Source organism: Paroedura picta, chromosome 6, assembly GCF_049243985.1.
Source record: "Paroedura picta isolate Pp20150507F chromosome 6, Ppicta_v3.0, whole genome shotgun sequence".
In the NCBI taxonomy this organism is placed as follows: domain Eukaryota; kingdom Metazoa; phylum Chordata; class Lepidosauria; order Squamata; family Gekkonidae; genus Paroedura; species Paroedura picta.
This window is the reverse complement of record NC_135374.1, coordinates 59,126,150-59,152,873: the sequence shown is the minus strand read 5'-3', so window position 1 is coordinate 59,152,873 and position 26,724 is coordinate 59,126,150. Positions and strand designations below refer to the sequence as shown.

Here is a 26,724-nt window from a genome sequence, read left to right as displayed (position 1 = left end):
CAGAACTCCCAGAACATAGCCAGAAAACAACAGACCCTGATCCAGAAGCATTCCCCCCATAAAAACAAATGGGGGTGGGGGGAGACAAACACATTAATGCTATCAGTGCTCCCCCAAAGAAGAATTATTAGCCAGGCATTGTTTCCTTTTGATAGCATCTGTTCTAATGTTATGCTGTTTCTTCTGTAAAATATATCCGGTGCTCTATGCTTCCGAATCGTGTGAAGCATGTGCCATACCATATTAACATGCCATCATCCTGGCTCCGAAGGCATTCACATGCTCCACTACTTTTGTTTGTTTGCTTTGTGTTTCTTTGTAAATTCACTGTTTCCAAAATCCCCCCCTCCCTTGCATTTCCCAAAGTTTTGCTGAACAGTATTGTCTAAAAGCTTGCTGCTTTGCATCCTAGTAATCCTCTGTGACAGAAGCATTCCTAATGGCAAAGCTGTGGTTTCTTCCCTGCATGTCCTGCAAAAAAAAGGGTGTGTGTGTGGGGGGGGGGGGCTTACAGGAATCCACATTGTTCAGCACTAAATTACAATTTGCTGATTCTCTCTTTTTCAAAACAGCCCTGAAAACACCTTCGCAATCAGCGGTGACAGTTCTTTGCATTCAGGCTTTCACAAGGGTTATCGTCGCTGTCATTTCCCTGCCTTCTCTTACTGGGGAAGGTGTCGTTGACCAACCAAGCAACTCTCCCCTCGTTTGCTGCGGTCTTCCGCGCATTCCTCTTCTTGCGCTGTTTCTGCGCAGTTTTCATGGTCCCGGAGAGTTCCGTGAAGCAAACAGCCTTCTGGTTTGTCCCCCCCCCCCCAACACACACACAGAGGACTGGTCGAGAAACCGGACTGGAGAGCAGATTTAGGGCTAAACCCTACAGTCGGGTTCAAGCTCTTCCCGATCTTAGACTTCTTACAGCTGAAAGTAGTACTTACTCCACGCACGCGCGCGCGCGGCATTTCTTTCTAGTACACTTCGTTGCAATCACCGGGGCCATTTTTCTAAATAAGGTTCCGACTCCGAATACAATTACTTGGGAATTTACTCCCAAGTAAGCACGGGCGCGGCCAGGCGGGCGCGGCAGTCTGGCTAATACGGGGCCATTTTTAAGTCACCTCCGTGACACTAGCACGTTTCGCCGTCGTTCTCTTCCTGTGTAGGTCGTTGCCGCTACTGTCTTCCCGGTGACAGTCGGGAATCTTCCTGGGGTCATTCTTTTTCTTAGCGATTCTTTAGACATTTCGATTCTTTGGATGCAGGGCGATTTCTCTTTAGAATGCGCGTGTGACACATTTCTCAACCCGAAGTTATGTGGGCGTTTCTTCCGTATGCCTCTCGACCTGGGACCCTCTGCGTATGTGATCTGATCCCCTCCCCTAGAATTAGACGACGTGGGCTAAGAAATTATCTGGTGAAAACCATTTTTTGTTATGGCGGGTGGCGCCTCGGCCGAGCCGCGCACGCGAAGTTGCTCCGAAGTCAAGCGGCTCTACGTGGGCAAGGGCTTCAGCCAGAGTGAGGCGCCCAGCCACGAGATCAACGGTGATCACTGGAAAGTCCTGAACCCCTCTTTGAATAGCTGCTCGAAATGGGTTCGTGGGGTGCAAAGGATGTCTGATGAATTGGTTAAGGCGCCTGTCTGTGAAGGCTCCGGCCCCGGGTGTAGCGAGCAAGTGTCCTTCCACCCCAAGGGCTCCCAACCAAGGGCGGAGGATCGCGCTACGCGGCCGCCAGTAGGGCCCGGAGAGCCCCGCATCCCCCCCCCCGCCCCCGACTCCTTGGCTTTTCGATTCGCTTGGAGATTGAGGCATTCGTCATTTCAGGGCATCGTTTCCCCTTCGCTATTTGATTTTATTTTGTGTCCTCGAAAAATCGAGGGACTACAGCGAACGATCCTTCGCGGGCGAAACTCCGGACTGAAAACAGGGGCAGGCTCCTGATTTAGAGGACAGGGCGCTTCAAAAAGAACAGAGCGTTTGCGGCGGCCTCTTGTCTTAATGCAAGTGTGTGCGCGCGTGTGCGCGAGCGCGTGTTAATGCAGGTCGTAGCTTTTGTTATCAGCGCAATACAACCCTTGGTTTAGGATGTGAAATGGAAACCGGTTTGGGAGTGAGTCGTCATTCGTTCTTCCTTGGATGGCAATCTCGTAAAATCAGCGGGCAGGAAAGCGGGTGCGATCCAGGGCCAGCCGTGTGCGGTGTGTGTGTGTGTGGGGGGGTCCCCCGCCTAAACCGCACCGGGGGGTTCCAGCTGAGTCCGCCCTCCAGCAAAGCCACTTCAGGCAGCGGCCATCCAAAAGACGCCCCCTCCTTCCCCCGAGCCAGGAAAGGGCGAGGTGGTGCGCACTGTTGCTGAAGAGCACCCTGACCCCCGCAGGGACTGTGGCGCTTTTGTGCCACGGGCGAGTGCGGGACAGGAGCCGGGCGGGAAAGGCCCTGAAGCAGGAGCGCTCCTTCTGACGCTGTTCCCGGGGGGGGGGGCAGGCTGCCTCCCGCTGCCCAGCCACACGGTTCCGCCGGCCAACCAAGTGCGCGTTCCCTGGCTCGATCTGGTGGCAGTGCAGGGGCCGATCCGCCCTCGAGGTGGAGCTTTGCGCACAAGGCCGAAGGCGCAGGGCCTGGCCTTCCAGGAGGCAGCCTCGCCAGGCTGTTGTGGGGGGGGGGGATGGGGGAGCGAAGCGGAGTCTTGGGCGCCGGCTGCTGCGCCGTTCCTCCGGAGCCCGAGGGGCACCCCGACGGGAGAGGGCGCTGGGGAGGGCCGCCCCACCTTGGGAAGGAGCCACGGGCGGCCCAGGAGGCGTGCCGGCGTTCGGGTCGAGGGGCTCAGGCTGCCCGCCCGCAGCCCTAAGCACCCGCGCGGGGGAGGACGTCCCAGCTGAAGTGGCTGAGATCCGGCAGCGCCCCTCCCCGATGGCCCGCCCGCAGGCCAAGGCCGCCAAGGGCCCAGCAGGGCAGCGCCGAGGTCTGGAGCAGACTGGCCTTTCGTCCACCCCGCCCGGCCCCCTTGAAGGCTCTCGGCAAGGGGCCCGCGGGCTCTGCAGTTGCTGGCCCACTAAGGCGACGGCGGGAGCTGGGGCAGCTCTCGCGTTCGGCCCGGCCGCCTGTAGCGTAGGTGGGGAACTCTCGTCTAGCCAGGTCATCAGTTGGGTCGGGGAGGGGGGAGGGTTGGGGGGCTGAAAGAAATCTTCTTTGAAGCGCCAATGGGAATTACTTCCCGCTAAATATTGTTAGGAGTGAGCTGCCGGGTGTGATTTCAAGCACATTCACATGAAAATTCTATTTATTTATTTTATTTGTATACCGCCCCTCCCGGAACAGCCGTCTGGAGGTGGCTCACAACAAAACATTACAGTAAAAATAGAGAGCATCATAAAAGTGCCAGATGCATATCCCGCAATGCTGGCACCAAATCCTCCTGCCAGCGCTGCATCACAGACGTTGGTAACCATTCTCGTCTCTAATAAAAACCCTGGTCACCTCAACACTTCTGTTCCCAGGTGGGAATTCGCTCACATCTCTGGGCGATGTTCGGGGGGGGGGGGTTGTTATACAAGAACGGAGGATGGTCTTTAGCCCGGCCTCAACCAAAAGCCTGGTGGAAGAGCTCTGCCTCCAGGCCCTGCAGAACCCAGTAAGCTCCGTCAGGGCCCTCAGCTCTACCGGCAGCTGATTCCACCATGTAGGGCCTGGTTCTGTAGGACTGAAAAAGCCCTGGTCCTGGTCAGGCCAGCCACACCTCTCTGGGGCCAGGACTACCGGCAGATTCATACCCGCAGAGCTGTATGCCCTGCAAGGAACATAAGGAGATAAGCGGTGGGACAGATAAGTTGCTGGCGAGAGAAGCCTATGGCACTTTTGGCCCTTCATTCAAATAAGGACTCGGGCAGCCTCTGAATCTCAATCTCATACTCCTTTCCCCTTCAGCATAGCAGTTTTAAAGATAGTTCCACTGATCTGCTTTACACGATTGTTGTTACCAGTAATGTCCATGAAGTTGTTCGAACACTTCAGAGCACTTCGTGGAAAGCTGGGTCCTTTGGATCGATCCTCCAGTGGCAGGATGGAAGTTCGCCACCCCCCACTGCAGCCCGCTGGTGTGCAGAAAATACTACGGGGAGGGGGGGGAGAATAGGATACCCTAAAGAACGTCTGGGGGCGGGGGTTGAAGTGAGCAGGGGCAATCGTGGAAAACTGTCAATTTGGTTTGGAATCAGTTCCATCTCTTGGTTTTCCCTGGCTGGAGAGAAAACCCCAAGCTAAGAATGTCTGCAGCAATCACAGAATAACATTTCACCTGGACATTGTTATGGGACCCTCAGCCCATCAGGAGCTGAAGTCCCCCGGGCAATAAAACGATGTGCCTTCTTAGCTGCCTGACCAAAAGAGCTTCACAAGTTCAGAGTTCAAAGTAAGCCTGCAATCTGAGGAATGTTACTTGATGGTCAATTCCAAGAAGTTACTAAATTAAGAACCGATTTACTCCAGCGCTTCCTTTTAGATTTCCAGAGGAGTATGGGATTTCTTGACTACTGCAGTCCTGAATGACTTGTGGACAAGGCATCCCATGTGGTTTGGATTCTTTGAAACTAACAAGACTAAACTAGAGCGCAAACTGCCATCGTGAGGTGGATAAGGAATTTTTTAAAATTAACGTTTTGGTAAATTGATTAGCTAAAAGCAAAAAAAAAAAGTATCTTTCCCCTAGTGTCAATGGAATTAAGAACACAGTGGTCAGTCGAAATGAAAAGGCCTTATGGTCCATGCTCGGCAAATTGAACACATTTTTCTCGCTGCCTCTTAGTGACGTGCATACAGACAGGGTGGTGTCTTTCCGGGTTATTGGACAGTGCAAATGTTTGCGTCCAGTGTCACCTTTATTTCTGGGTATCAACTTCCGTGCGCATGATTATCCCCAGCGTTAAACTTTGTTGGGTCTGAAAGGTCCCAAACGTTGTTGCATTGCTTCAGAGCAACAAGGCTACCTGGCTGATTGCTTGGGTATGTGTGTTTGTGTGTGGGGGGGCGTGTGTGTGTTTTCTACAGCTCGAATCTGGTCCCTGCCCTTAGGTGGCTGTCAGACTGATCTCGTGCGATGGACTGCTCTTGTATTCAATCCTCTGCAGAGCGCAACAGTTGAGTGCACGGAGTGCAAGCACACCCGCAGAGCGCGCGCCAGAATAAACCCGGCGCCTCCCTGGGTCTCATGCCTCTGCTAATCACCCAGATGTAGGGAGGGGGGGGAATGAATCACCAAGCTTTTGTGCGCTGTGTTTGCTCTAACGGTCGCAAAGGTGGGGAGAGGACTTGTGCGGGGGAGGGACGAGCGAGATGCAGCTGACGCACTGGTTTCTGGAGAGCAGCTCCCTGGACATCCCAGCGTCAAATGAGGGCAAAGCTGTTGGGTCTGTTCCGATTGGTGCTCTCTCGCATCAGTTGAGTGAGCGCAGAGTCCAGCAGGGGTAGGTAGCGCCGGGCTCTTCGGGAGACCCCGACTCAGGTGGGATCTCCTCCCATTCGCCTACTTGGCCCGCAGCACTTCTTTAAAAGCCCAGGTTTAGAAAGGGACGGAGACAGACTTCGCGCCCCCCCTAGCGTCCGCTTCCAGTCACTGAAGCGACCGAGGCTCTCGCTGAGCCGCCTTCGCGCGAGGTTTCCGTGGCCTGTTGCGCAATCGAGCCGCGGGCAGCTCCCAAGACTTAAAAAAAAAAAAACAACCCACACACACAAAACACACCACGCTTTGAAGAGAAAGCCGCTTCCTCTTTGCGATTGCACCAGACCTGGCCTCTTCCCCACCCCCATGCCAGACCGCTGCGGTTACTTCCCTCTTGCAGCTTTATGCAACGGACTTTGCTAACTAACGTGCCTTCTACTCTCTTGAGAAACGATTTCCCCTTTTCTCTTGCGTCTCCATGCATGCTTTCTCCCTGAGAGCCTAAGAGTGGGAGGAAGGCAGAGGTTAAAGGTTCGGTCTCTTTTTCTCCCCCTTAACTTCTGCCCTGCCTTCCTTTCCCAGATGGTGGGAGGGCATAAAAAGTGTAAAAATGACCAACATAACCATGGCTTTCAATAACATTTTTCCCAATCCAAAACTATAATCACTGTTTGACTTTTTTTTTTTTTTGGGGGGGGGGGAGAGACCCTGTAATGATTGCCAGAGGCAGCAAACATTCTGATGTGTTCTTCTTTAAAAGAGTGATTGCCTTGAAGGTAAGGAGGGAGATGTGATATTTAACAAGGGTATTGAAACAATCCTTTTACATAGATAAAATTCCCAAGGATGTCCATTTTGTTTCCATTTAAGCAATATACCAAGCTTTGCCTAGTACTAGATTTGTATGTACAAATCCCAGATTCTGCTCCTTCTTTACAGATTTCCTTGGCAAATGAAATAGGTGAAGGATGTTCAGACCAGTGCAGATGCATTGTACAGAGGTTGGATGTACCTGGCAAAGCAGCTAATTGGTTGGGATGACCTTTACCTGCAGCTAAACTGTGCAGAAAGTGGGCATTTCAGCAAGCCAGTCACAGACCTGATTCCATTAAGTCATGAGTTCACTGTAAACCAACTTCAAGTTTCAGGTTAAAGGCTGTATATCCTGTGATATGAAAGCAGGTGATGGAGGGTACAACAGATGTAGCAGATTTTACCACAAAAGTAAATGAGAGAGGAATCAAGACCCTTTCTTTTTGTTAGAGGAAATACTAACTAGCACTCTCTTGTCTTCTTTTAGAAACAGGTAGCCAGATTACTTTAGTAAGAAAGCATCCTCAAATAATATGCATCAGACTTTTAAAAATTGTGTGTTACATGAAGCTACATATTATATATCAGAGCCTCTTGTGGCACAGAGTGTTAAGGCAGCAGAAATGCTGTCTGAAACTGTCTGCCCATGAGGCTTGGAGTTCGATCCCAGCAGCTGGCTCAGGGTTGACTCAGCCTTCCATCCTTCCGAGGTCGGTAAAATGAGTACCCAGCTTGCTGGGGGGTAAATGGTAATGACTGGGGAAGGCACTGGCAAACCACCTCGTATTGAGTCTGCCATGAAAACGCTAGAGGGGGTCACCCCAAGGGTCAGACATGACCAGGTGCTTGCACAGGGAATACCTTTACCTTTACATATTATAACTAACAAAGTTTGACAAGTCAGTCCTCATTTCTTCAACCCTAGAGACACCACACTGAGCACAGATATCATTAAGGTCACATTTCCTTTCAATCTCTTTTTACCTTTTCTAATTTTACCACCTTGTGGAAAGTAGGAAGCACTAGCTGAGGCAGTTTTTGGAAAGGTGGCCCACTTGGGATGTGCTCTGAGTCTGCTCCCAAGAGGCAAAGGGACAGATTTTGGATATTATTGGGGGGCATATGCAGTGAGAGTTGTCAGAGAACAGTGTGATTTAGGTATTTTTAAACTTGCAGCCACCATGAAGAACTATTTTAGGTGTCTGGCTTATGAGGTCAGCCACTATTCAACCACAGCTACTGGCTGCCTTACTGCTGTGTGACAGCAGGGTGTGGAAGTCAGCTCCTGTCAGCATTTTCATATGTTGTTTCCCACACACACGCATGCTGTTACACTGGACAAGTAAGTGCGAACACATTTCACCAGTTCTTTTTAATTAAGAGAGCAGTAGTTATAACAACAAAGCAACTAAAATAAGTTGTGAAGAATGGCACTATGAAATCACACACTGAAGGAAATGCTCTCATGTTAAACAACTGTGAGATTTCATATAATGGCTCATGAAGTCTCTGGGGATTTGAGGTGACCTAGCAGATCCAGTCCCTTGAGAGAACTAGATCCCACCTCAGCCTGCTACTTGGAAACTTTATGCCACTGCATTTGAACTCCTTAGTCCTACCATCCAAAATTCTTCCAGCCTAAACGCATTAGTTTCAATGGAATTAGGCTAGCTAACCCTGCTCCCTAGAGTTTTTGCGTGCACCTACAGAGAAGTACTTTCTTCCCCTCAGGCTCAGGATAGGGGTAGCTACGGGAGGGGCGGGGAGCTTCAGCCCCAGCCATTTTAGGAATGGAGGGCTGGACGTCTGGGGCTAGGCCAGCTAAGAGAGAGGTAAGGGCGTGATGGTAGCCCCGGGCCAGCGACTGCCATTTCTGACTCGGTGCCTGGACCTGCGTCCCCAATAGGGAAGCACAGCCCGTCATTATGTGGCTATCGCACCTATCAAACGCTTCAGTGACCCAGGGCTTCCCAGCCAACTCTTTCCCGGAGCCTTTGTGCAGGCTTCGGCGAGTCCCGGGGCGCCACCCTCGGCCGCAGTCTGGCGAGATCTGAGGCGCAGATCGGAGCAGCGGGCGAACGAGCCCTAGTCCAGCTGCCGGAGGCAGAGCGAGCGGGGGAGGGGAGCTGCCGCCGAAGATGAAGGGCCACGGCCACCCCTTCGCTGCCTGGCAGCACTCCAGCCACCGACTCCCCTCTTCCCCCCGGCCCCAGGCTTTGCGCGGGGAGCAGCCGCAGGAAGAGGCCAAAGCTCAACAGGTGATTCCCCGCTCCGCTCTCGGCGCAGCCGCCCCGCTGGGCACAGCGTCGCCCGCTGAGCGTTTCTTGGCGGCGCAGCCTTTCCCGGGGAGCAGAGGCGGGCGGGAAAGTGGCAGCGCCGGGGCTGAGGTCGCTCTTCTGCCCGGCGAGAGCGGCGCCTTCCCTCTCGGACTGCAGGCTCCGGGGGAGCCGCCAGGGGCTCTCGCTTGCGGAAGCCGAGGGGCCGCCCCGCCAGCCAGAGCGCCACTGGGAGGTCTCCCTTGAGGGTCTGCTGGCGGGCAGAGTCGGAGAGCGCGCGCTCTCGCCGCCTGCTCTCTCACCCCCACCCCGTTTTGAGGCCGTCGCCACCCTATGGGCTCTCCTCCGCTTCCGACAGACGGAGGGAGCGGGGGCGCGCGCGCGCGCGAGCTGTGGCCACCGCGGCGTCCCATTGACACGCGGGCGCCTCTTTGGTTTCGAACAGTAGCTTCGGCGGCAGCGCGCGGGCCAATTCCAGGAGCCCGTGGGTTGGAGCCGCGCCCTGCTTTCAGACCGGAAAGGCCTCTGATTGGCCGGCGTCCTTCCCTATGCAAAAGAGCTGAGGGAATGACATTCCTCCGGACTCTCTTACTGTAAAAGCAAATTCATTTCCAGTCAATCTCCATTCATAGAGCCAGAAGGCGCGAGTGCGAGGGAGGCGGGGGACCGGGCTTCTCCAGAGCAGCATGAGCAAACAAACAGCGCCTCACAGAAGGTCACACACAGCTGGAGAGACTGGCCTTTATAGGCAGCAGCCATCGGGGAAGCTTGCCGTTGGAGTCTGGTGAACACGTGAAGGCATCTTCCGCTCGGGAAACGCGCAGTCTGATAGGAGCAGGGGCTCTTGCCTGAGCGCTTCGCACCTTTTTGCTCGCTCTCCCCCACGGACTGATTTGTTTTTTGCGGGGGGTCCTTCTGTTAACACGCGGGCGTCTAATCCTCTTTCCTCTAGCAGAAGATGCGGGTCGGCTGGGCAGGCGCTTCCGAGCGAGCGGCAATCCGTATCGTGAAGTTTTGAAGCGGGGAAGAGCAAGAAGCGGGCGGGCGGGCGAGGGGGAGAAGGAGGGGGAGGAGAGGGAAACGATGGCCCTGAAAGCAGAGCTCCACCTGCTGTGGTTAAACCATAGCTGAGCAGCCGGGCCCCTGTGGCTGAATTTGAGGAAGATCGCTTCAGATAGTCCCCCTCCCCCAAGTTGGCAGTGAGTCACTCCGCGGCCACAGACTGTTGGGTGACTTCAGAAGTGTGTGTGTGTGTTAGAGTTGCTGCACACATTAACCACAGAGGGAACCCACAACCCAACCAGCAGCTCCAGCCCAAAGGCGATTCTTAGATGGACTCGCTCGCTCGCTCGCTTTCTCTCCTGCCTGATTTACTGGCGCAGCACCTTCTTAGTCTACATTTACCCGGGCCGTCGTTTGGCCGCCTCGCTGCAAACCAAGACTGCCAATGACATTCCCTTTAAAGGAACGCGAGTCAAGCTACTGAGTCTGGGTTTCAAGGCTGCTTTGGGAGGGGAAGGAACCCCGCGGAAGAACTTTAATGGATTCCTGTTGTGTTTAAACTCTCTATAGAGTCAACTGTAAATATTTGATGAACTACAGCCTATAACGTTGTGATAGCCAGTTGACCTTTGAAAACCTCAGGCCACGCTCTTTGAAGCCTGCTTCGTCCGCTTGCTTTAAAGTGACTCCCCCCCCCTTACACCGCGAAAAGAGACTGAATGTATTTAAGCTGGATTCCAAAGAGGCTTGAGGCAAGGGATGGCGACTCGCTTTTTGAAGCGTTAGGAAGTTAACTACTGAAAAGTCTAGATCCCACCCCCGCGCAACCCCCGCTCTGCGCGCGGGTGGTTTCAAACGGATGTCTTATATTTCCTTCGCTCCAAACTTTTCTCCGTGTGTGGGATTTCGGAAGGGCCTTTGATTTTAACAACACTGGGAATACCCAAGGGAAGAACTTCCCCGACTCTAGAGGTGCTTAGTGTTGTGTTCTAAGAGAGAGACATACGCGCTTCCAGCACAGCCTGAAACTGGATGCTTGGATTAACTGTGGCAGGACCCGGCAGCAGAGCTTCCCCCTGCTCGGTCTGGGGACCGATCCACGTTCGCTCCGGGATTGGCGCCACGTCGCCTGCCCCTCCAGCGCCGGGCTCCTGAGCCGCTTCCCTTTTATGTGGGTCTCCCGAGAGCCGCGGGCTGAAGAGTCGCGCTCCCTTTGCTTTGTCCGAAGCCCCCTGCGGAGCTCTTTCACTCAACAGGCTTGTTGTGATGCGTATCCCCGTAGATACCAGCACCAGCCGCCGCTTCACGCCGCCCTCCGCCGCTCTGAGTCCGGGCAAGATGAGCGAGGCGCTACCGCTGGTCGGCCACGAGAACAGCAGCGGCGCCGCCCTGCTGGGGAAGCTGAGAAGCGCAGACCGCAGCATGGTGGAGGTCCTGGCCGATCACCCCGGAGAGCTGGTCCGCACCGACAGCCCGAACTTCCTCTGCTCCGTCCTGCCCACCCACTGGAGGTGCAACAAGACTTTGCCCATCGCCTTCAAGGTAAGGGGAGGGGAAGGGAGGAGGGGAGGGGAGGGGAGGGGAGGAGGGGGGGGGGGCTCGCAAATGCATGGGGACTGTCCCGGGACACGGAGCATTTTGGATTCCTTTGCGGGGCCTCGCTGACCTTCTCGTGCCTACAGCGTTTCGGATCCCCAGTCCGCTCTGCACATCATGGAAATTTTCTAGTTTGTCGATTCAGTAAGTGTTGCTCGGCAGAACCGCCGCCTCCCAAGTAAGGGTGCCTCCGCTTCCTTGTAGGGCAGCTTGTCCCGCCAGCGTTCGGAGTAGTGGGAAATCGACATCCTTAAGGGGGGAGAGAAATTGCCTAGCAAGGCAGAAAGACTGGCCACATAGGATCGGAAGTCGACCGATCCAAATAAATGATTTACTCCCAGCTGTAGGTCTCTCCACCGATCCCATCATAGTGGTGCCTTAAAAAAATCCCCTAATGCAAGCCGATTTCAATTTGACTTGGTCCCCCCTTTTTTAAATTGACTATAATCTCCGGAGGGTGTCAACATGCAGCAAAGCAAAAGTGCTCCTCCAGGGCCTGTAAAGATCAAAATTAATCTGTGCTAAGCGATCTCGCACAGGTATTGCTGGATCAGAAGGCAGATATGCCAGCCACCGTCAGGCGCTAAGTGGCCCACCGGAAATCACCTAGTGGTGGACCGCAGGACATCCTCAGCCCGTCAATCGCCCAGCATTCACCCCCAGCACCCCATCCTAAACAGCCTGACCCGAAGGCCTTAGCCCGGCTGTCGTGGTAAACAGGTTTGTTGGAACTCTATGGGAAAGGCTGTAGCCACGGGAGCACAGCAAAGGGGATCGAGGGCAGCCCTGGGCTGTCTGGAGAGACACCTGTAAGGAAATCTCTTGGAAAGCCTCGCGGCCTTCTTCGGTCAGGGCCCCGCACAGAGACACACCTGAAGGCGATAATAATCTCCAGTTCTCACACTACTTGACTCAAAATGGAAGGATCCCTAAACCGGTGTATCCTCTCCGGCTGCAAAGATTACGTCTTAAGACTTCAGTTTCACTCATTTGTGTACGGAGAGGCGAGCCTGTGAGGCATTATACCGTGGGGCTCACCTTCCCCATATTTATTGCTGAAGTTCATTGGTTAAACGCCAGCTCTGGATCACAGGAGCCTAGAGTCATTGAAGTTCAGCTGCAGCCAGTGGGCTCTCGGCCTTATAAAATGGTACTTTATATTATGCCTCCTAGGCTAGGGTGAGAGGTCTTGAAGCGTCCCTGACCCTGCCGTTTCCCCGTAGCTTTGGGCCGTCTGGCTCCCGCGGCAGTGGCTGGTGGCGGTATCCTGGCAGTAGCCCAGGCCGAGGCACTTCCTGCGCTACGCCTGCAATCCTCACCGCCCTTCGCGTGGGGGAGTCCCTAGTCAACCCCGTGGGAGTTTCTTTCCAGAATGCAGGAATAGGCCGCGGGGAGGGGGGAGAAGCTACCCGGAGCAGCTCTTCGCAGAGCGGGGGTGGGGGGTTGTGTCCTGCTTTAACCGGAGGCGTAGAAGGGAGAAGCGCTTCTCTCCCCGCCCCCGCCCGAAGGCAGCATGCCGCCTCCAAGCGCAGAAGTCCAGCCGGCTTCGTCGACGGATACGGATTTGGTGGGGAGAGTCGCCGGAGCAGGGAAGTCCCTCCCTGGTCCTCAGATATCCACTACCTGCAGGCTGCTCTTCGACCTGGAGCACCTGCGAACGCCTCGATGCAACCGAAGCCGGCCGAGTTCCCGCAGGAATTGTTATCTTAACCCTAGAGCCGCCGGGCTTTTCCTCCCCGTCCGCCGGAGCAGCCGAAGCAGAAAGCTTTTTGAGCGAAACAGGCATCCGTTTGGAACTCTTAGCAGTAAAGACGCCCCTATGCAAGCGCGTCTCTTCTTGGTCCTCAATGGGTGCCCAAGGGTGAGACTCGGATCGGAGCCAGCTCTTTCTCAGGCCGGTGCCCGAACTGCCCCCATTTCGAGATCGGAAATCCCCCCCCCCCGCCACTCCCGGGTGTAAATAGCAACAAGAGTAACCGCCCCTAAATAACTTACTGCTGAGTCAAGTCGCGCTGCCTCGTTACTTTATGCGGTGTGTAGAGGCCAGCACGGGCAACGCGGCCTGCTCCCTGGTGACGTCCTTCCCGCGGAGGCTCAGGGCCGCGAGCCGCAAGGCTTCTGCTTTGAAGCACTAACCAGCCCGCAACCTAGTCAATTCCAAGGCCGCGGGCTGAACTCGTTTCCGTGTAGTTCTCGCGGCCTGGCTACAATCCAAGCAACCACTTCCTGGAGAGGATTTCTCTCGGAGCCCTCGGAGGAAGCGCCTTGAGCTCGGCAGAAGTTTGCCAACTGTTGCTGGGGGCTTGTCCTTCCCCGCAGGGAAGCTCACACGTGCCAGACGCTGAGGGCCCTGAAGGTCCTACAACACACCGGCTAGCTGGCTGGCTGCGCCGTGCCGAGTGACGGAGCCCTCAGTCTGGCAACCTTCCGCCTACCCCCTCGGGGCGTGCTTGGGTTCCCTGACTGCTGCGGCGTCACCTTCGGGAGGAAGAGCCGGGCTTCTCTTGTGGGGGCTTCGGGTAGCCCCTGTGCCGCTCCCGATTGACCCCTGCCTGGAGGGGAAACCTCCTGTCCCTTTCATAGAGGCTTAGTGGGGTATTAATTTGCCACGTGATGTTATTTACCCCTGAAAAACTTCGCTGGTGCCTTTATCGGAGCTGCTTCCCAATCTGGTCTTCCCAAAGCCTGCTCCTATTCCCACGCAGGCGCCCTTAGAGCGGCTGGCCTGCAGTGGCACCAGCGAAACACAGGTTGAAGGAAATGTCCGGTCCTCCTACGCCTGGCTGCCGCCAGAGAAATGCGTCCCAATGAACAAAGTGGAACTTGGATTCCTATTTCTTGGGAAAGCGTGGAAGGGGAGTCAGGCGGTGCCTGGTTGCAGAGCAGCCTGGAGGAGACCCTTCGAAAATGCCCCGAGTTGTTGGTTGGAATCATGAAAATCTCACTTCCTGCTTCCTCGCAATAGCACTCATTCCGTTGCCATTTGATCCTAGAGGATGATCAGTTTAACTGGGACAGGCAGTGAGGAGAGGGGGAGGAAAGACGTCTATATGGATAATGATTGAATGCCACGATTACAAATGGTCGTCATCGCCTTCTCAGCCGTGAAAATTCACTAATCGCACACCACTGCCTTCCAGTGAGCCTACGGGAGAGTAAAGGGCGTGTCATCCGGATTTAGAGAGGGCTCCTGGTCAATTACACTCCGTGTCCAGGGGGCCTTTGATTTGACCTCTAGGCCTTTTGACAGGTTTGCTTCCTAGCTAATCAGTGATCTTATTAATTAAAAATGGGCTGCTATCAGTGTGAAGAAGCTTTAGCAACCTTGACACCTATATAGGTGGTGCTGCTGCTGCATTCCCCCCCCCCTTTAGGGGGAAAGCCGTTTTATTGTAAAGTCCGGGTTGTTCTTTTTCAAATTTCCTGTGAGCATCTCCAGTCCCAAAGCAATAATCTCTTGGGGTTTGGCCCTGCAGGTGGATTTGTGTAGAGCGCTTACCTGATCCGGTTTAGTAGAATTAGCTGTAGAATACAATCACGTCGACTCTTTTCTTCCTTCCTAAACTTTGTTCTCCAGCCAAACCCAGCAAAGAGAAATACCCTTGGTTTCAAGTTTAGTCTGGCTAACTCAGAATAGTTGTCAAGAAATGCATATGAGTTTTTGTTGGCTTAAAAAAAAAAAACCTTTATCCCTCATATGAGAACACACCCCCATTGGGAGAAGCCCAGAAGGGTATAGTTTCAGGGTTGGTGGAAATATTTTCACTTCCGTATCTCTTTATTCCCCCCCCCCCCAGTAAGTGAAGTCTTTTTTTGCAGTCTAAATATGTAACCATTGGTAATAATGGTATCAATATTTTTTCAAAGACTATAACAGTGACCAACTCTTTCCGTATATGTATATTTATTTTTCCCCAGGTCAAGCTAGTCCCTAAAAAGAAAGCTTTAGGTAAACTTTCTGTCCTTGGCACACTTACTTGGGAGTAAGTAGCACTGAACTAGGTGGGAGTTCTCCCTCAACATGCATAGGTTCCAGCTGCATGCCTAGTTTGTTTTCACTGCTCATATAAACCCTGCTTTGTAGACATAAGCAAATATTTTCTACAATATTGGGCCAAATTTAGAACTGTTTGAATAACCACGAGGAAGAAATTGGTATAATGTGAACCGTGCAATGAATATCTGTTTTTACAGGTACTAACTGCTCAACTTTTTCTAACCTGGAAATTTGTTTAAAATCCTATAGATTAACATCAGAATTGCATCTGCTGAATACTATTTTTAAACAAACCCCGCTTAAGATTTCTATCTATATTATTAGATTTTACTATAGCATTTAACATTTGCAATCCCAAAGCCCCAGTCTATCATCTGAGAACCTGGATGGATGAGGATTTGTAGAGCAGTCTTAAATGCACTTACTTTAAAGTAGATGTTCTTGTTGTCTGTTGAACTTCCTTTCAAGTAAATGTGTTTAAATGTGAGTAGAAGCTTTGGTGTGCACACATGCTTCTTCAGGCACATACCCATATACCTAGTTTGTGACAATGATTGCCTATATCTAACTTTGGCAAAATTTCTTCAGAATCACATAGTTTTCTTTCATAATAAATATATAAATGAAACAGAAACAAAAGGGGGAAAATTGGGTACAATTGCAAATTCTCATAAATGTTCATATGATATAAACTGTAGAAAAATCAGCTCACCCTCAATAAAACAGTTTTTTTTTTGCTTGAATGGTAAAAAGATTCCACTGTGGTGCAGGTTGGAATTTTTTAATATTCCATCCAGCTTGCATAAGATATTTTTATAAGCTGAATACAAGCAAAATACTAGCTATCTCCAGTCAGCAAGTTCTTACTTATCTGTTTAGTCTGTTTTATAATGTAAATGTTTGTGTTTCTGTGCCTGTCTTTTACAACTTTACATACCAGTTGCTTTTTCCAGGGCCTGGGGATCTCTGTTTCTTTTGCTAGGGTTTCCTGCACTATATTGTAAAGTGTAAACACAGAGACTCAAAAATATGCTTTTTTTTGGTGGACTATTTTAAAGGCAGTGAATGTTTCTTTTTCACCTACATACACATAAGCACGAAAAAGGAGATGCATTGACCCAAATAACATTCCATTTAAATGTGTTTCTGTCTGGTTTTAACACTGTTGATGATCTAACTTGAAAAAGTCCAATATTACATTTGGAGCAATGTTGCTGTGGTTCATACCTCTCAGCATGGAGAATATAAAACTAATCTGTAAATAAGAATGCACCACTAGGGAGGACTGAGGCATATTTCTCAGGAAATGCTGTTACTGTTGCGGTGTGATTGCTAAATCCTGTTCATGTATACTTGAAAGTCCCACTGTGTTCACTGAACCTTGCTTCCTAATGAGTGTGGCCTTATAGAATGGCTACAGGGCTGCAGACTTAGTACAAGCAAAAGACAAGGTAGGTTCAATCCATTTGAATAGTAGCCCCCGATTAGAGTGCTGATTTCCTAAACATACTTCAACTGAAGATGGTTCATGCCTGATTAACTGTTCTGAACCCTAACTTTAGAAGTTTCTGGGAACTTGAGAAGGCCAGCAACGATGGACATATCTGACCAGAGAAGCCGAAGGACGGCCTGAACATGTATGATGAATACAAACGAACTAAAAATCATTCAGAAACTGGAGAGGAAAGAATAGGCCCTCCAGACATGGGAAAGGGAAGGGTGGAAATGAAAGAGAAACTTAGAAAACAGAACCATAATTTTAAATATTGCTAAAGTTGTGCTCATGGTGGGAGGCTATCATGTGCCTTATTTCTTCTCATTCCACTTCCATCCAATTTTTTCTGGTCCTGCTTCCATACAAATGTAACTTCCGTATTAATGTGCAGTTTTTTAAAAAAGAACAAGGGCATTTGAAAAAAGAGTCTGGCATGCAGTTGACTGGGTAGAGAAAAGGTAAAAGGAGGGCTGGGTACATGGCAGTACATGCATGAAACAGGCGTTCCAGTGCCACCATTCTCCCACAGAAGTGAAAAGGTTTTTCTTTTTTTTTTAAAAAAAACAACAACAGATTACCCAGAACTCATGGGCCGAAATTAAATGAGAAGGTTGACTTAAAGGAGTTTGGGGGATTTTTTTGTAGATCTTTCAGTGGCTTGATAATTAGCTTGTTGCAGGAAGTGCTACTGCTTTCAGTCAGAATTTCACCTATCTTAATAGCAATGAGGGGAGATGAAGGTTTTATGGTTTATTAGAAGTAGCATGTGAGGAAGAAAGACAATGGGTGGGAGGGGAAGAGAGTGGTGCTAATGCAGTTAAAAGATAAAGCACAAAATGGAGCTACTATTACAGAACAAATTACAAAGGAAGAGTAAGGGATAAATGCTCAGTTGGGAGGTCAAGGCTGGAACCATTTGCCATTAAAGACAAATTAAAATGTAAGCTTTCCCCCATCATGCAGAGAAAAATAGCAAACACAGTCAGTGGAATTGTACTTTTCTCCCAAGGTGTTTGGCCCAATGGCATCATCAAGCCAATGGTGCTCTTCCGTGAGCAAGTGGTAGAAGCTATACGGCTTGTGTGTTGTGCTCTTATTACTTGGGAGCCCTGTATCAGCAAGCATGTGGCACTTCTGAGTGTAAAGATTTTTGTTAGTCATTATTACCCTTGCCCTTATCAAAGAGGTCACTATTATTTGTGTTTTGTACTTGCGGGAACTGAAGCTGAGAGACAGAGGGCAAGTTGTTCAAAGACATGCTTTAGTGAAGGTGGAGGAACTGTGTAGAAAAGAGTGTGCTTTTATTTCAGGCATAATGTAGAACTGGGCATTTCTTCCAGAATGGAATAAAGAAACAGATACTACATATGAAGGTCAGCAATGCAGAAGCCAGTCTATTAATACATGCAATTCATAGTGGTGTAAGGTGCTTGCAGAAATTCCATGATAGAAGTTTTGAAACTTAGATCTATGCCCACCTTCCCATCTATCAGTCCCTGCTACAGATTGTGCTAATGGAGATGAATCCATGTTGTCCTTTATAATATTGAGAAAGTTGTTTCCCCAGTCCTCCTGCTTGTGACAAACTGCTCCTCCATCATTTTTATCCACTATAATACACTAGCCTTTGTTTTTGTATATAGAAGTGGTTGTTGGCATAGTATCATGCAGGACAATATTTTTAGATTAGGTTCCGCATCAGCACAACTTTCCAAGACACTACACTGTGCAGGCACAGCAGCCTTTGCCTCATCTATTAAACTCTGACCTGACAGAGTGGCTGTAGGATTGAGCTATAAAATTCTAATCTTAAACTTGACAGTCAGTTCTGTTGAAATCCAAGTTATAATTATTTCCATGTAAGGTATGTTTGGGATTTAGATATTGTTTCCTTACTATACTGTGGTTAAATTCAGGAGCAATATAAATTGTTGGAAAGAAAGCATCTTTTGGAGTGCAGCAATCATCTTTGGGATTATGTTCTGGTTACCAAAGTAACATTTGGATTAATTTTGTATTCAGGTTTTTGTTTGTTTGTTCTGGATCATATAATTCACCTGGCTTCACAGGAGTTCACTACTGTTTTGTCTATTCAAACTGCTTAAGTATTGAAATTATTTTTAATTTAATCCTTAGGTGGTAGCCTTAGGAGATGTTCCTGATGGGACTCTGGTCACAGTAATGGCAGGAAATGATGAAAACTATTCTGCGGAACTCCGAAATGCTACTGCTGCAATGAAAAACCAAGTGGCCCGATTCAATGACTTAAGATTTGTGGGTAGAAGTGGAAGAGGTATGTTTATTAATTTAGCCTTATTTTTCCAGAACACTGTTTTAACAGAATCCTTAGTTACAGTTATCAGACCAGTGTCTGATGAGCATGAGATTTCAGCATTTATAAAACTTGAATTCATATTGATACTATCACAGTAGATCATTGTACATTATAATTCATTATCCCAGGGTGTGATGATATATGTATGCAGTGGACATTAGTGAACCAGATTAAGTACTATTATAAAATAGTGTGGATTTAAAAAATCATCAATGCTTTGATACTATAATTTATACCTGCTCATTACATCAACTGTGCTATGTTCAGAGAGCTAGTTGTGATATCTGATATTCTCATTCACTCCAGTCATCAAGATAGCCCATCAACAAAATAAATGGGGGAGCTGTTACGCACACTGAGACTGTTATAGACACAACTGAGAGAGTCTGATTTGCCATCAGCAGCACTTTAAAATCTGTCTAAGAAATTCAGTATGACATGTTTTTACTTTGGTAGGATGTAATTTTACTGTATTGCTTCCCATTACAGTAATTTTGCATTTACATACATATTATATTTATGGCAGTTTAATTTACTTTGGTTCCTTGAGCAGATAATACTTGTCTGTAGGAAGTGTTTCAAAATTAAGTTGATTACAAAGAATTTCTTTTTAAAATAAAAATCTTCTTCATTATAGTTTGAAAAGTATGTGTGTTATTTTTCTCTCATTGTGGAGAGAAATGAATGAATGAATGAAATTATGAATGAAATTATGACCATTTTAAACAAAAGCACTGCTGCAGAAAGATAGGCAATTATTAAAACAGCAGAGAAATCTGTTGTAGATCTCTAATACCATGACAGCATTCGCGAGCATCTATAGGGAACAATTTATTAAGATTCCCTTAATAAATGCATATCTTAAGAATTTTGAGTTTTTACAAAAATTATAAATTTGTTTTTGCTACTGTAACTTCATTTGGGCTGTAGAGAATAACAGACTGGCATGCTCATATTAAATATGTTAACTTGAGAATCCTATCCACTGATTCCAATGAAGAATTTTCCAAATGTACCTTAATATCGTGATCACATTTTATATTTTATGGCTTATGCTGAACAAGAATAATGAAAAATAGCTTGAAGTTGAATACTTTTCCACTACTGCCATGGCATTTTATGCCCCTCAGATTCCAAGACTCAGGAGACTCCCTAGAAACAGTACTGGGCAATGTGATGGTGCGCAAAGAGATGGGGAACTGGCATAAGTTTCCCCTTCTCTTCAGATGGTGGGAGCTTCTTTCCAGAGGCAGAAAATATATTCTAATTGAGTTTTACAGTATGTTACCATCTTTGAGAAAAGATGGAGGATCTTTAATACCTCTGACAAAGTCAAAATTCAAGCAGCCGCTCCATCATTTATTTGTAATTATGTAAGGTCATGTACCTGCTAAAATTGTCATGCCGTGTTTTCAGCTCTGTTTCAGATTTCTTCTTAATATTTTTGCAGTCCAAACTGTATTGCACTGTTTTATTGGATGTCCATGCTATTGATTGTATTGGACTTGTACTCTTACACTATGTAATCCACTTTGAGTCTCAGTGAGAGGTGGTATGATAATAAATAAAGAATAAAGGTAAAGGTAAAGGTATCCCCTGTGCAAGCACCAGGTCATGTCTGACCCTTGGGGTGACGCCCTCTAGTGTTTTTATGGCAGACTCAATATGGGGTGGTTTGCCAGTGCCTTCCCCAGTCATTACCGTTTACCCCCCAGCAAGCTGGGTACTCATTTTACCGACCTCAGAAGGATGGAAGGCTGAGTCAACCTTGAGCCGGCTGCTGGGATCGAACTCCCAGCCTCATGGGCAGACAGCTTCAGACAGCATATTGCTGCCTTACCACTCTGCGCCACAAGAGGCTCTTTTAAAGAATAAAAGCCACCTAATAAAGAATAAAAGCCACCTAATATTTGACCCAGGCTAATTACATTTGTTCTTCCACAGAATTAACCTCAGCTGTACCCATTACTGCATCAAAGGGGTCTGACATAATGGGATGGATTTCATTTATCATCGAATTATGGAGTGTCACTAATTGAATGAAATTGGTGGGGACTCTCTTGGTGGGAAGTTCCATCAAGTCACAGATGACCTATAGTGACCCTGTTGGCTTTTCAAGGCAAGAGGTAGTGAAAGGTGGTTTGTTGCCTCTGCATTGCAAGCCTGGCCTTCCTTGGTGATCTCCCATCCAAATACTAACCAGGGGCAACCCTACTTATTTTCTGAGATCTTATAAGATTGGCTAGCCTAGGCCACTCCCTACTCTGTCTCAGCTCATTTTCCATAAGTCTGATGGACATATTTATGTTCAGCGTTTTAGCCCACCCTTCCTTGAAGTCTCAGGGCAGGTTACAGTACTGCTGACCTGCATATAAGCTGAAGCACCCAATTTTACCACAAAACATGGGCAAACACATATAAGCCAAGGGTGGGAAATGCTCCATCATCACAGGCTTTCCCACCCAGCTTCTCCCCCCCCCCCACACACACACAAATACAGAAAAGTCAAGAGGATGAATAGCTGCTGGGTTTTGTACCCCGCTTTTTACTCACAGCAACCAAAATAATAGTTTGGAAGAAGTGATTAAGAAGAGGAAGAAGTGAAGGAAAAAAGAAAAAAAAAAGATCAAAGTCCCTCAGTCCGACATTGATGTCCTACAAGCAGCAGAGCAATGATTGGCTGGCTGGAGCAGGCTTCTATTTCAATTACCGTATATACCCGTGTATAAGCCAAGGAGGGCCTTTTCAGTGTGGGAAAAGGTGCTGAAAAATTAGGCTTATACACAAGTATATAGGGTATATCTAACTATACAGTTTGCCCTATTCTGCCTCCTGTCTATCTAGGCAGAGAGGGGGACAATGTATGTTAACTCCTATAGAGTTGACTTGATGGTGTCCAGATGGGAATCAGACAGGGAGACTTGCGGAAATCAGGTGTTTCCCAGGCCTCAACCATAGGGCTGACAGAACAATTCCATTTTACAGGTCCTGCGTTTTACATTCCTTATGCACTGTTGTAGCAATCCATAAATTGTCATTATATTTATATAACAAATTATGGTTCATTTTCTCCAGCCTTGCACTCTAGATTCTTGTTTAACCCTGATTTGATATCCTCTCATGTTATAAAGAATGCAAACTCTAGTTTGTGCTTTGGATGTCTTGGTCACTTCTTCATTGTATTGTTTGTTGTTATGTACTCAAGTCAATGTGCTGACAATTGTGAATATGGACAGCAACAGTTCCTATGACTGTCGTAGCTTGAGAAAACAATGCTGTTAGCAATACCACTGACTATATACTATGCATGTTCAGGGCCTGACCAAATGCTTACTTGGCTTGCTATTCCTCCAGTGAGGAAGCAGATTCACCTCCTATTCTACCAGTCATGTATGCTGTAACATAAGATTCTGGAAAACTTTTCCTTGCATTGTGGTCTTTGCAAGTTTTGAATTTAGTCAAACTTTAAAGGAGGAGTGGCTTATAAATGGTACTTGTATTTGTGGGTCCCCCCAGGTTACAAATTATTTTACATGTGTGGTGGTGGCCATCCACACCTGCTCCTCCAATTAGGGCAAATGTTGTAATGGCCGAGCACATGAATTGGTCCCAGGTCCACATGAGTGCTTCATTTAGGAAAGCTGAGACTGCAAACATGGAGAATGTACTGACTGACTTCCAGCTATAAATATCATTCTGGAAGATTACCCAGCTGTCTGAATCTTGCTCCTTACTAATGTAGTGATTTTATCAGGGCTGGGATTGGTCCTTTGATTTGTGCAGAGCAAGCTTTATTTGATTTTTCAAGGAAGCTCGCTTTGGTAGGAAGTTTTTTTTCTAACACACTTTTGCTAATTTTTAGCCTGATACTCTGGAGCTGATGGCTTTTAAACCTGGCTGAGTTGCATCTGTACTGAAGATAATTACTGAGAGAAAAATACCTAGAGCTGCAATCGTAGCTTGGTGATGCTAACGAACGATAATAATAGGGCAAAGCCGAGAAAATTATATCCATTTACCGAAAACATGAGTGATGCTGTAATGTATAAAAGAATCAGTCATTAAACATGTTCACTTGTTATATGGAAGGCTGCACCTTTTCAGTAAATGGAATTCTCATTATGATTCAGAGTGTTTAGAAAACATTTTGAAGATTTAAACGTAGAGCTGGCAAAGTGCTTGAGAAGCTAATAAAAGTAGGCCTGCACTTTGGTAGCTGGCACTGCAAGTAAAGCCAGAAGCTAGAGTCTGCACAGTTCTTAAGGTGAGAATTGGAAGAACAGAAGCTCCTGAGAAGAAAATCAGTTATTTATTTTGAGAATTCCATATAGCACTGATAATTTGTGTGCCAAACTAGACATACAAATAACAACTGAATGTACTTTTCAAGATGTTTAATGATTGAACTGATCTTGGGGACATTGTATGCTAACTGCTGAGGTCTGAAGGCTTGATTTCCATGGGCAATACTGATTTTGAGGGAATGATATGCTCTTGTTTATTCATACAAACCTGAACTGTTTCCTAAAGGTGTTGGCTGTTTGTATTAGAGTGCATGGTTTCTGGTATTCTTTTATTGCATTGGCTTAAAGTGTGAGGACTAAGGTAGTTGCGTCAAAGGTCATGAAACAGGAAAAAGAACTTTTGTTAGTTCTGTGTAACATTTCAGTGTACATGAAACTACTAGCTTCTCAGATGAAGTATTATGAGTAAGCAACATGCCAAAAGTGATACAAAGGATGACTAATAGTTTGGCCTGTGCATATGGTTTGCAACTGAAATTACCTCATGGAATTTCTGTGGAACTAGGGTCTGATTGTCAAGTAAAACTTGTGATTTCAGTAGAGTGGAAGTTTTTCCTCAACAATATTTGGATTATGAATATTGAGTTTGTCTTTCCAATCCTGTTCATCAAAATCGCTGTTCTTTGTGGATTAGCCCAATGCATGATTATACCCAGTCAGGGATCATATAAATGAAGGCGGTGATGTCAGAATGCTAGGCAGTCATCAGATCTGGCTATACAGTGATGTCACTGTGGGCATATGAGGCCAATTTTAAAATAATAAACATATTGCTAAGGAGGGCCAAAATAATTCTTGCAGAAAATATTCATGGAAAAAGGTGAGTAATTTTGGTTTTGTCCGGAATGAAGCTGTGCCAATTCACATCGACATCTCACAGTATTATTTGCCTATGAGTCAGTAAAGTTTTGGGGCACTTCGATTTTACTGTTAGGCATAACAGAATCCCCATTGTTTCAGCCATTCAACCAGCACCATATGCCTGGGTAACCCTGTTGTGCTATCTTTGCACAATTACTGGCTTGTATAAGGTTGACATTCTGCACACTCATGTTTACTTAATCCTTCTGAAGTTAATGGCTTTTGGCATGTTGGGGTGCAGGTTTATAGTTTTTGTGATTTGTTATTTTTATTATTATTATTGAATTTATTACCCGCCACTCCCTTGCGGCTCGTGGCGGGTTACAACAGTATAAAACCCCATAAAATACATTAAAAACCAATTAACATATCAATAGTTAATAACTACCTGGCAAGAGCGGCTAATCAACTACCCATTCCCCCCCTAGCAAGTGGAGAGGGGATACTGGTGGTACCCATCTCTAATCCCAATCCTCAAGTCCCGGGGGGGCATAGATGTTAAGCCTGGTCTCAACCGTAAACCTGGCGGAAGAGCTCCGTCTTGCAGGCCCTGCGGAACAATGGAAGGTCCCGCAGGGCCCGCAGCTCTCCTGGGAGCTCATTCCACCAGGCAGGGGCCAGGACCGAGAAGGCCCTGGCCCTGGTCGAGGCCAGGCGTGCTTCCTAGGGCCGGGTATCTCTTCCCTCTTCCCCCAAGTTTAACAGGAGAGAAGGAGTTAATCTCATTACCCTGTCTAATTGTCTTCTTGATGCCCACTGCAGAGTCTTGTCTTCTTCTTTGTATACCAGATGTTACCTTTACCATGGTCTATTGTATAAAGTCCATAAGATTCATCTCCTTACGTAGACTATCAAACTTTTCTTGAGAATCTGGCTGAGTACATCTGCAATCATTTCATCTGTAGGACAATATTCCAACGCAACAAGCTCTTCTTCTTGTATGTTTCCTATGAGGTGATGCTTCACAGCCATTAATTGAGTTAATTTTCTCCATCTGTGCAAGGTTTAGGCACCACTCTGCGCCACAAGAGACAACTGAGTGGTAAGGCAGCAGACATCCAGTTTCAAGCTCTGCCCATGAGGCTGGGAGTTCAATCCCAGCAGCTGGCTCAAGGTTGACTCAGCCTTCCATCCTTCCAAGGTTGGTAAAATGAGTACCCAGCTTGCTGGGGAGTAAATGGTAATGACTGGGGAAGGCACTGGCAAACCACCCTGTATTGAGTCTGCCATGAAAACGCTAGAGGGCGTCACCCCAAGGGTCAGACATGACTCAGTGCTTGCACAGGGGATACCTTTACCTTTACCTTTAGTTGTCTTCAAAGAGTTGTACTGGCATGGATTCCTCCATTGCAAAGTCTTGCATTAGATGCAGTATCTGTTTCATGCTTCTGTTGCAGATACATACTTGGCCTCAGTTGAGGACACAGCTACAATTTCTTGCTTTCTGCTGCTCCAGCTGACTTCTCCAGTGCCATAGAAGAATAAATGTCTGCTTGTTGACATTCTGTCTGGAGTATCTCCTGCCCAGTCTGTATCCATGTATCCCACTAGACTGGGATTGTCACTTGTTGGTAAATTTACTTTCAGAAGGGTAGTGCCATGCAGGTACTTTTCAAGACTTTTGACTGCATTACAGTCTCTCTTGCTTGTCAATTCCATCTTTCTACATACCATGCCCACAGCTGCTGTGATATCTGGACATGTCAATGTGCTTATCTACAGCAGTCTTCCAATTGCTTCTCTGTATTTTTTTGCTATCAGGCAGAAGTTCACTACTACTTTGCTGGTTCGGGTTGTTTGTTTCTATAGACAAGCTTGCTGGTTTAAAGGTAAAGGTATCCCCCTGTGCAAGCACCGAGTCATGTCTGACCCTTGGGGTGACGCCCTCTAGCGTTTTCATGGCAGACTCAATTGCTGGTTTAACACCTTTCATATTCCTGAAGTTCAGTAATTTTAGCATTTTTTGATTCTGCTAGAGATGATAGTTTCCATTTTCTTCTTTTTCTACTTGTATTTCAAAATAGTGCTGATGCTTCCTAATTATTTCACTTCTGCTTCTTGATTCAGATGTTGAATTATTTCATCACACTCTTCCTTGTCTTTATAGCATAAAATCAGGTCATTCATAGAAGTCAGAATGTAAGTTATCATCTCTATATCTAGAGTAAATATAACGTTCTGCCTTGTCTTGCTCAAATTTTTCCTTGGTTAGCATTTGATTGAAGTTTCACACTCAAATATTTCACAGCTTGTTTCAGTCCATATGTGCTCTTTTGCAATTTACACATGAGTTGCTTGCCTTTGGATTGCTCAGATTCTGGTGACTGTTCCATGTAATTATTTTTCTTTATTTCTCCATGTAGAAAAGCAGTCTTTGTGCCCATATGCATCTTCCTTACTGTTGCTATGCTCAAGAGCAGTCTTACTGAAGTATGACTCTATCCAAATTATTTCATTTAGTGTTGAAATCACATCTTACAATCTTACACTAGTGCAAAGGTTTAATTATAATCTTAGAGTCTTTGAATCTTTCCCTTTCTGCATCATGCTTGGTCTTGAAGATCCACTTACATCCCACTGCGCTCTTCCCTGGAGGCAGTTCTGCAAGC

The 26,724-nt window shown here is 47.7% G+C and overlaps 1 protein-coding gene across 4 annotated transcripts in view; it reads left to right on the top strand.

The window, feature by feature from the left end:
• Nucleotides 1–26,724, top strand: part of RUNX1 (RUNX family transcription factor 1) — a 236,296-nt gene that overhangs the window by 112,132 nt on the left and 97,440 nt on the right. For 3 of the 4 annotated variants that reach the window (XM_077342650.1, XM_077342647.1, XM_077342648.1), the window contains exons 3-4: nt 10,810–11,069; nt 18,752–18,908. In XM_077342650.1, the coding sequence (XP_077198765.1) occupies nt 10,810–11,069; nt 18,752–18,908 (417 nt within the window). Of the gene's footprint in view, nt 1–9,160; nt 10,699–10,809; nt 11,070–18,751; nt 18,909–26,724 lie in introns of those variants that run through there. The other variant, XM_077342649.1, reaches the window with a different exon arrangement.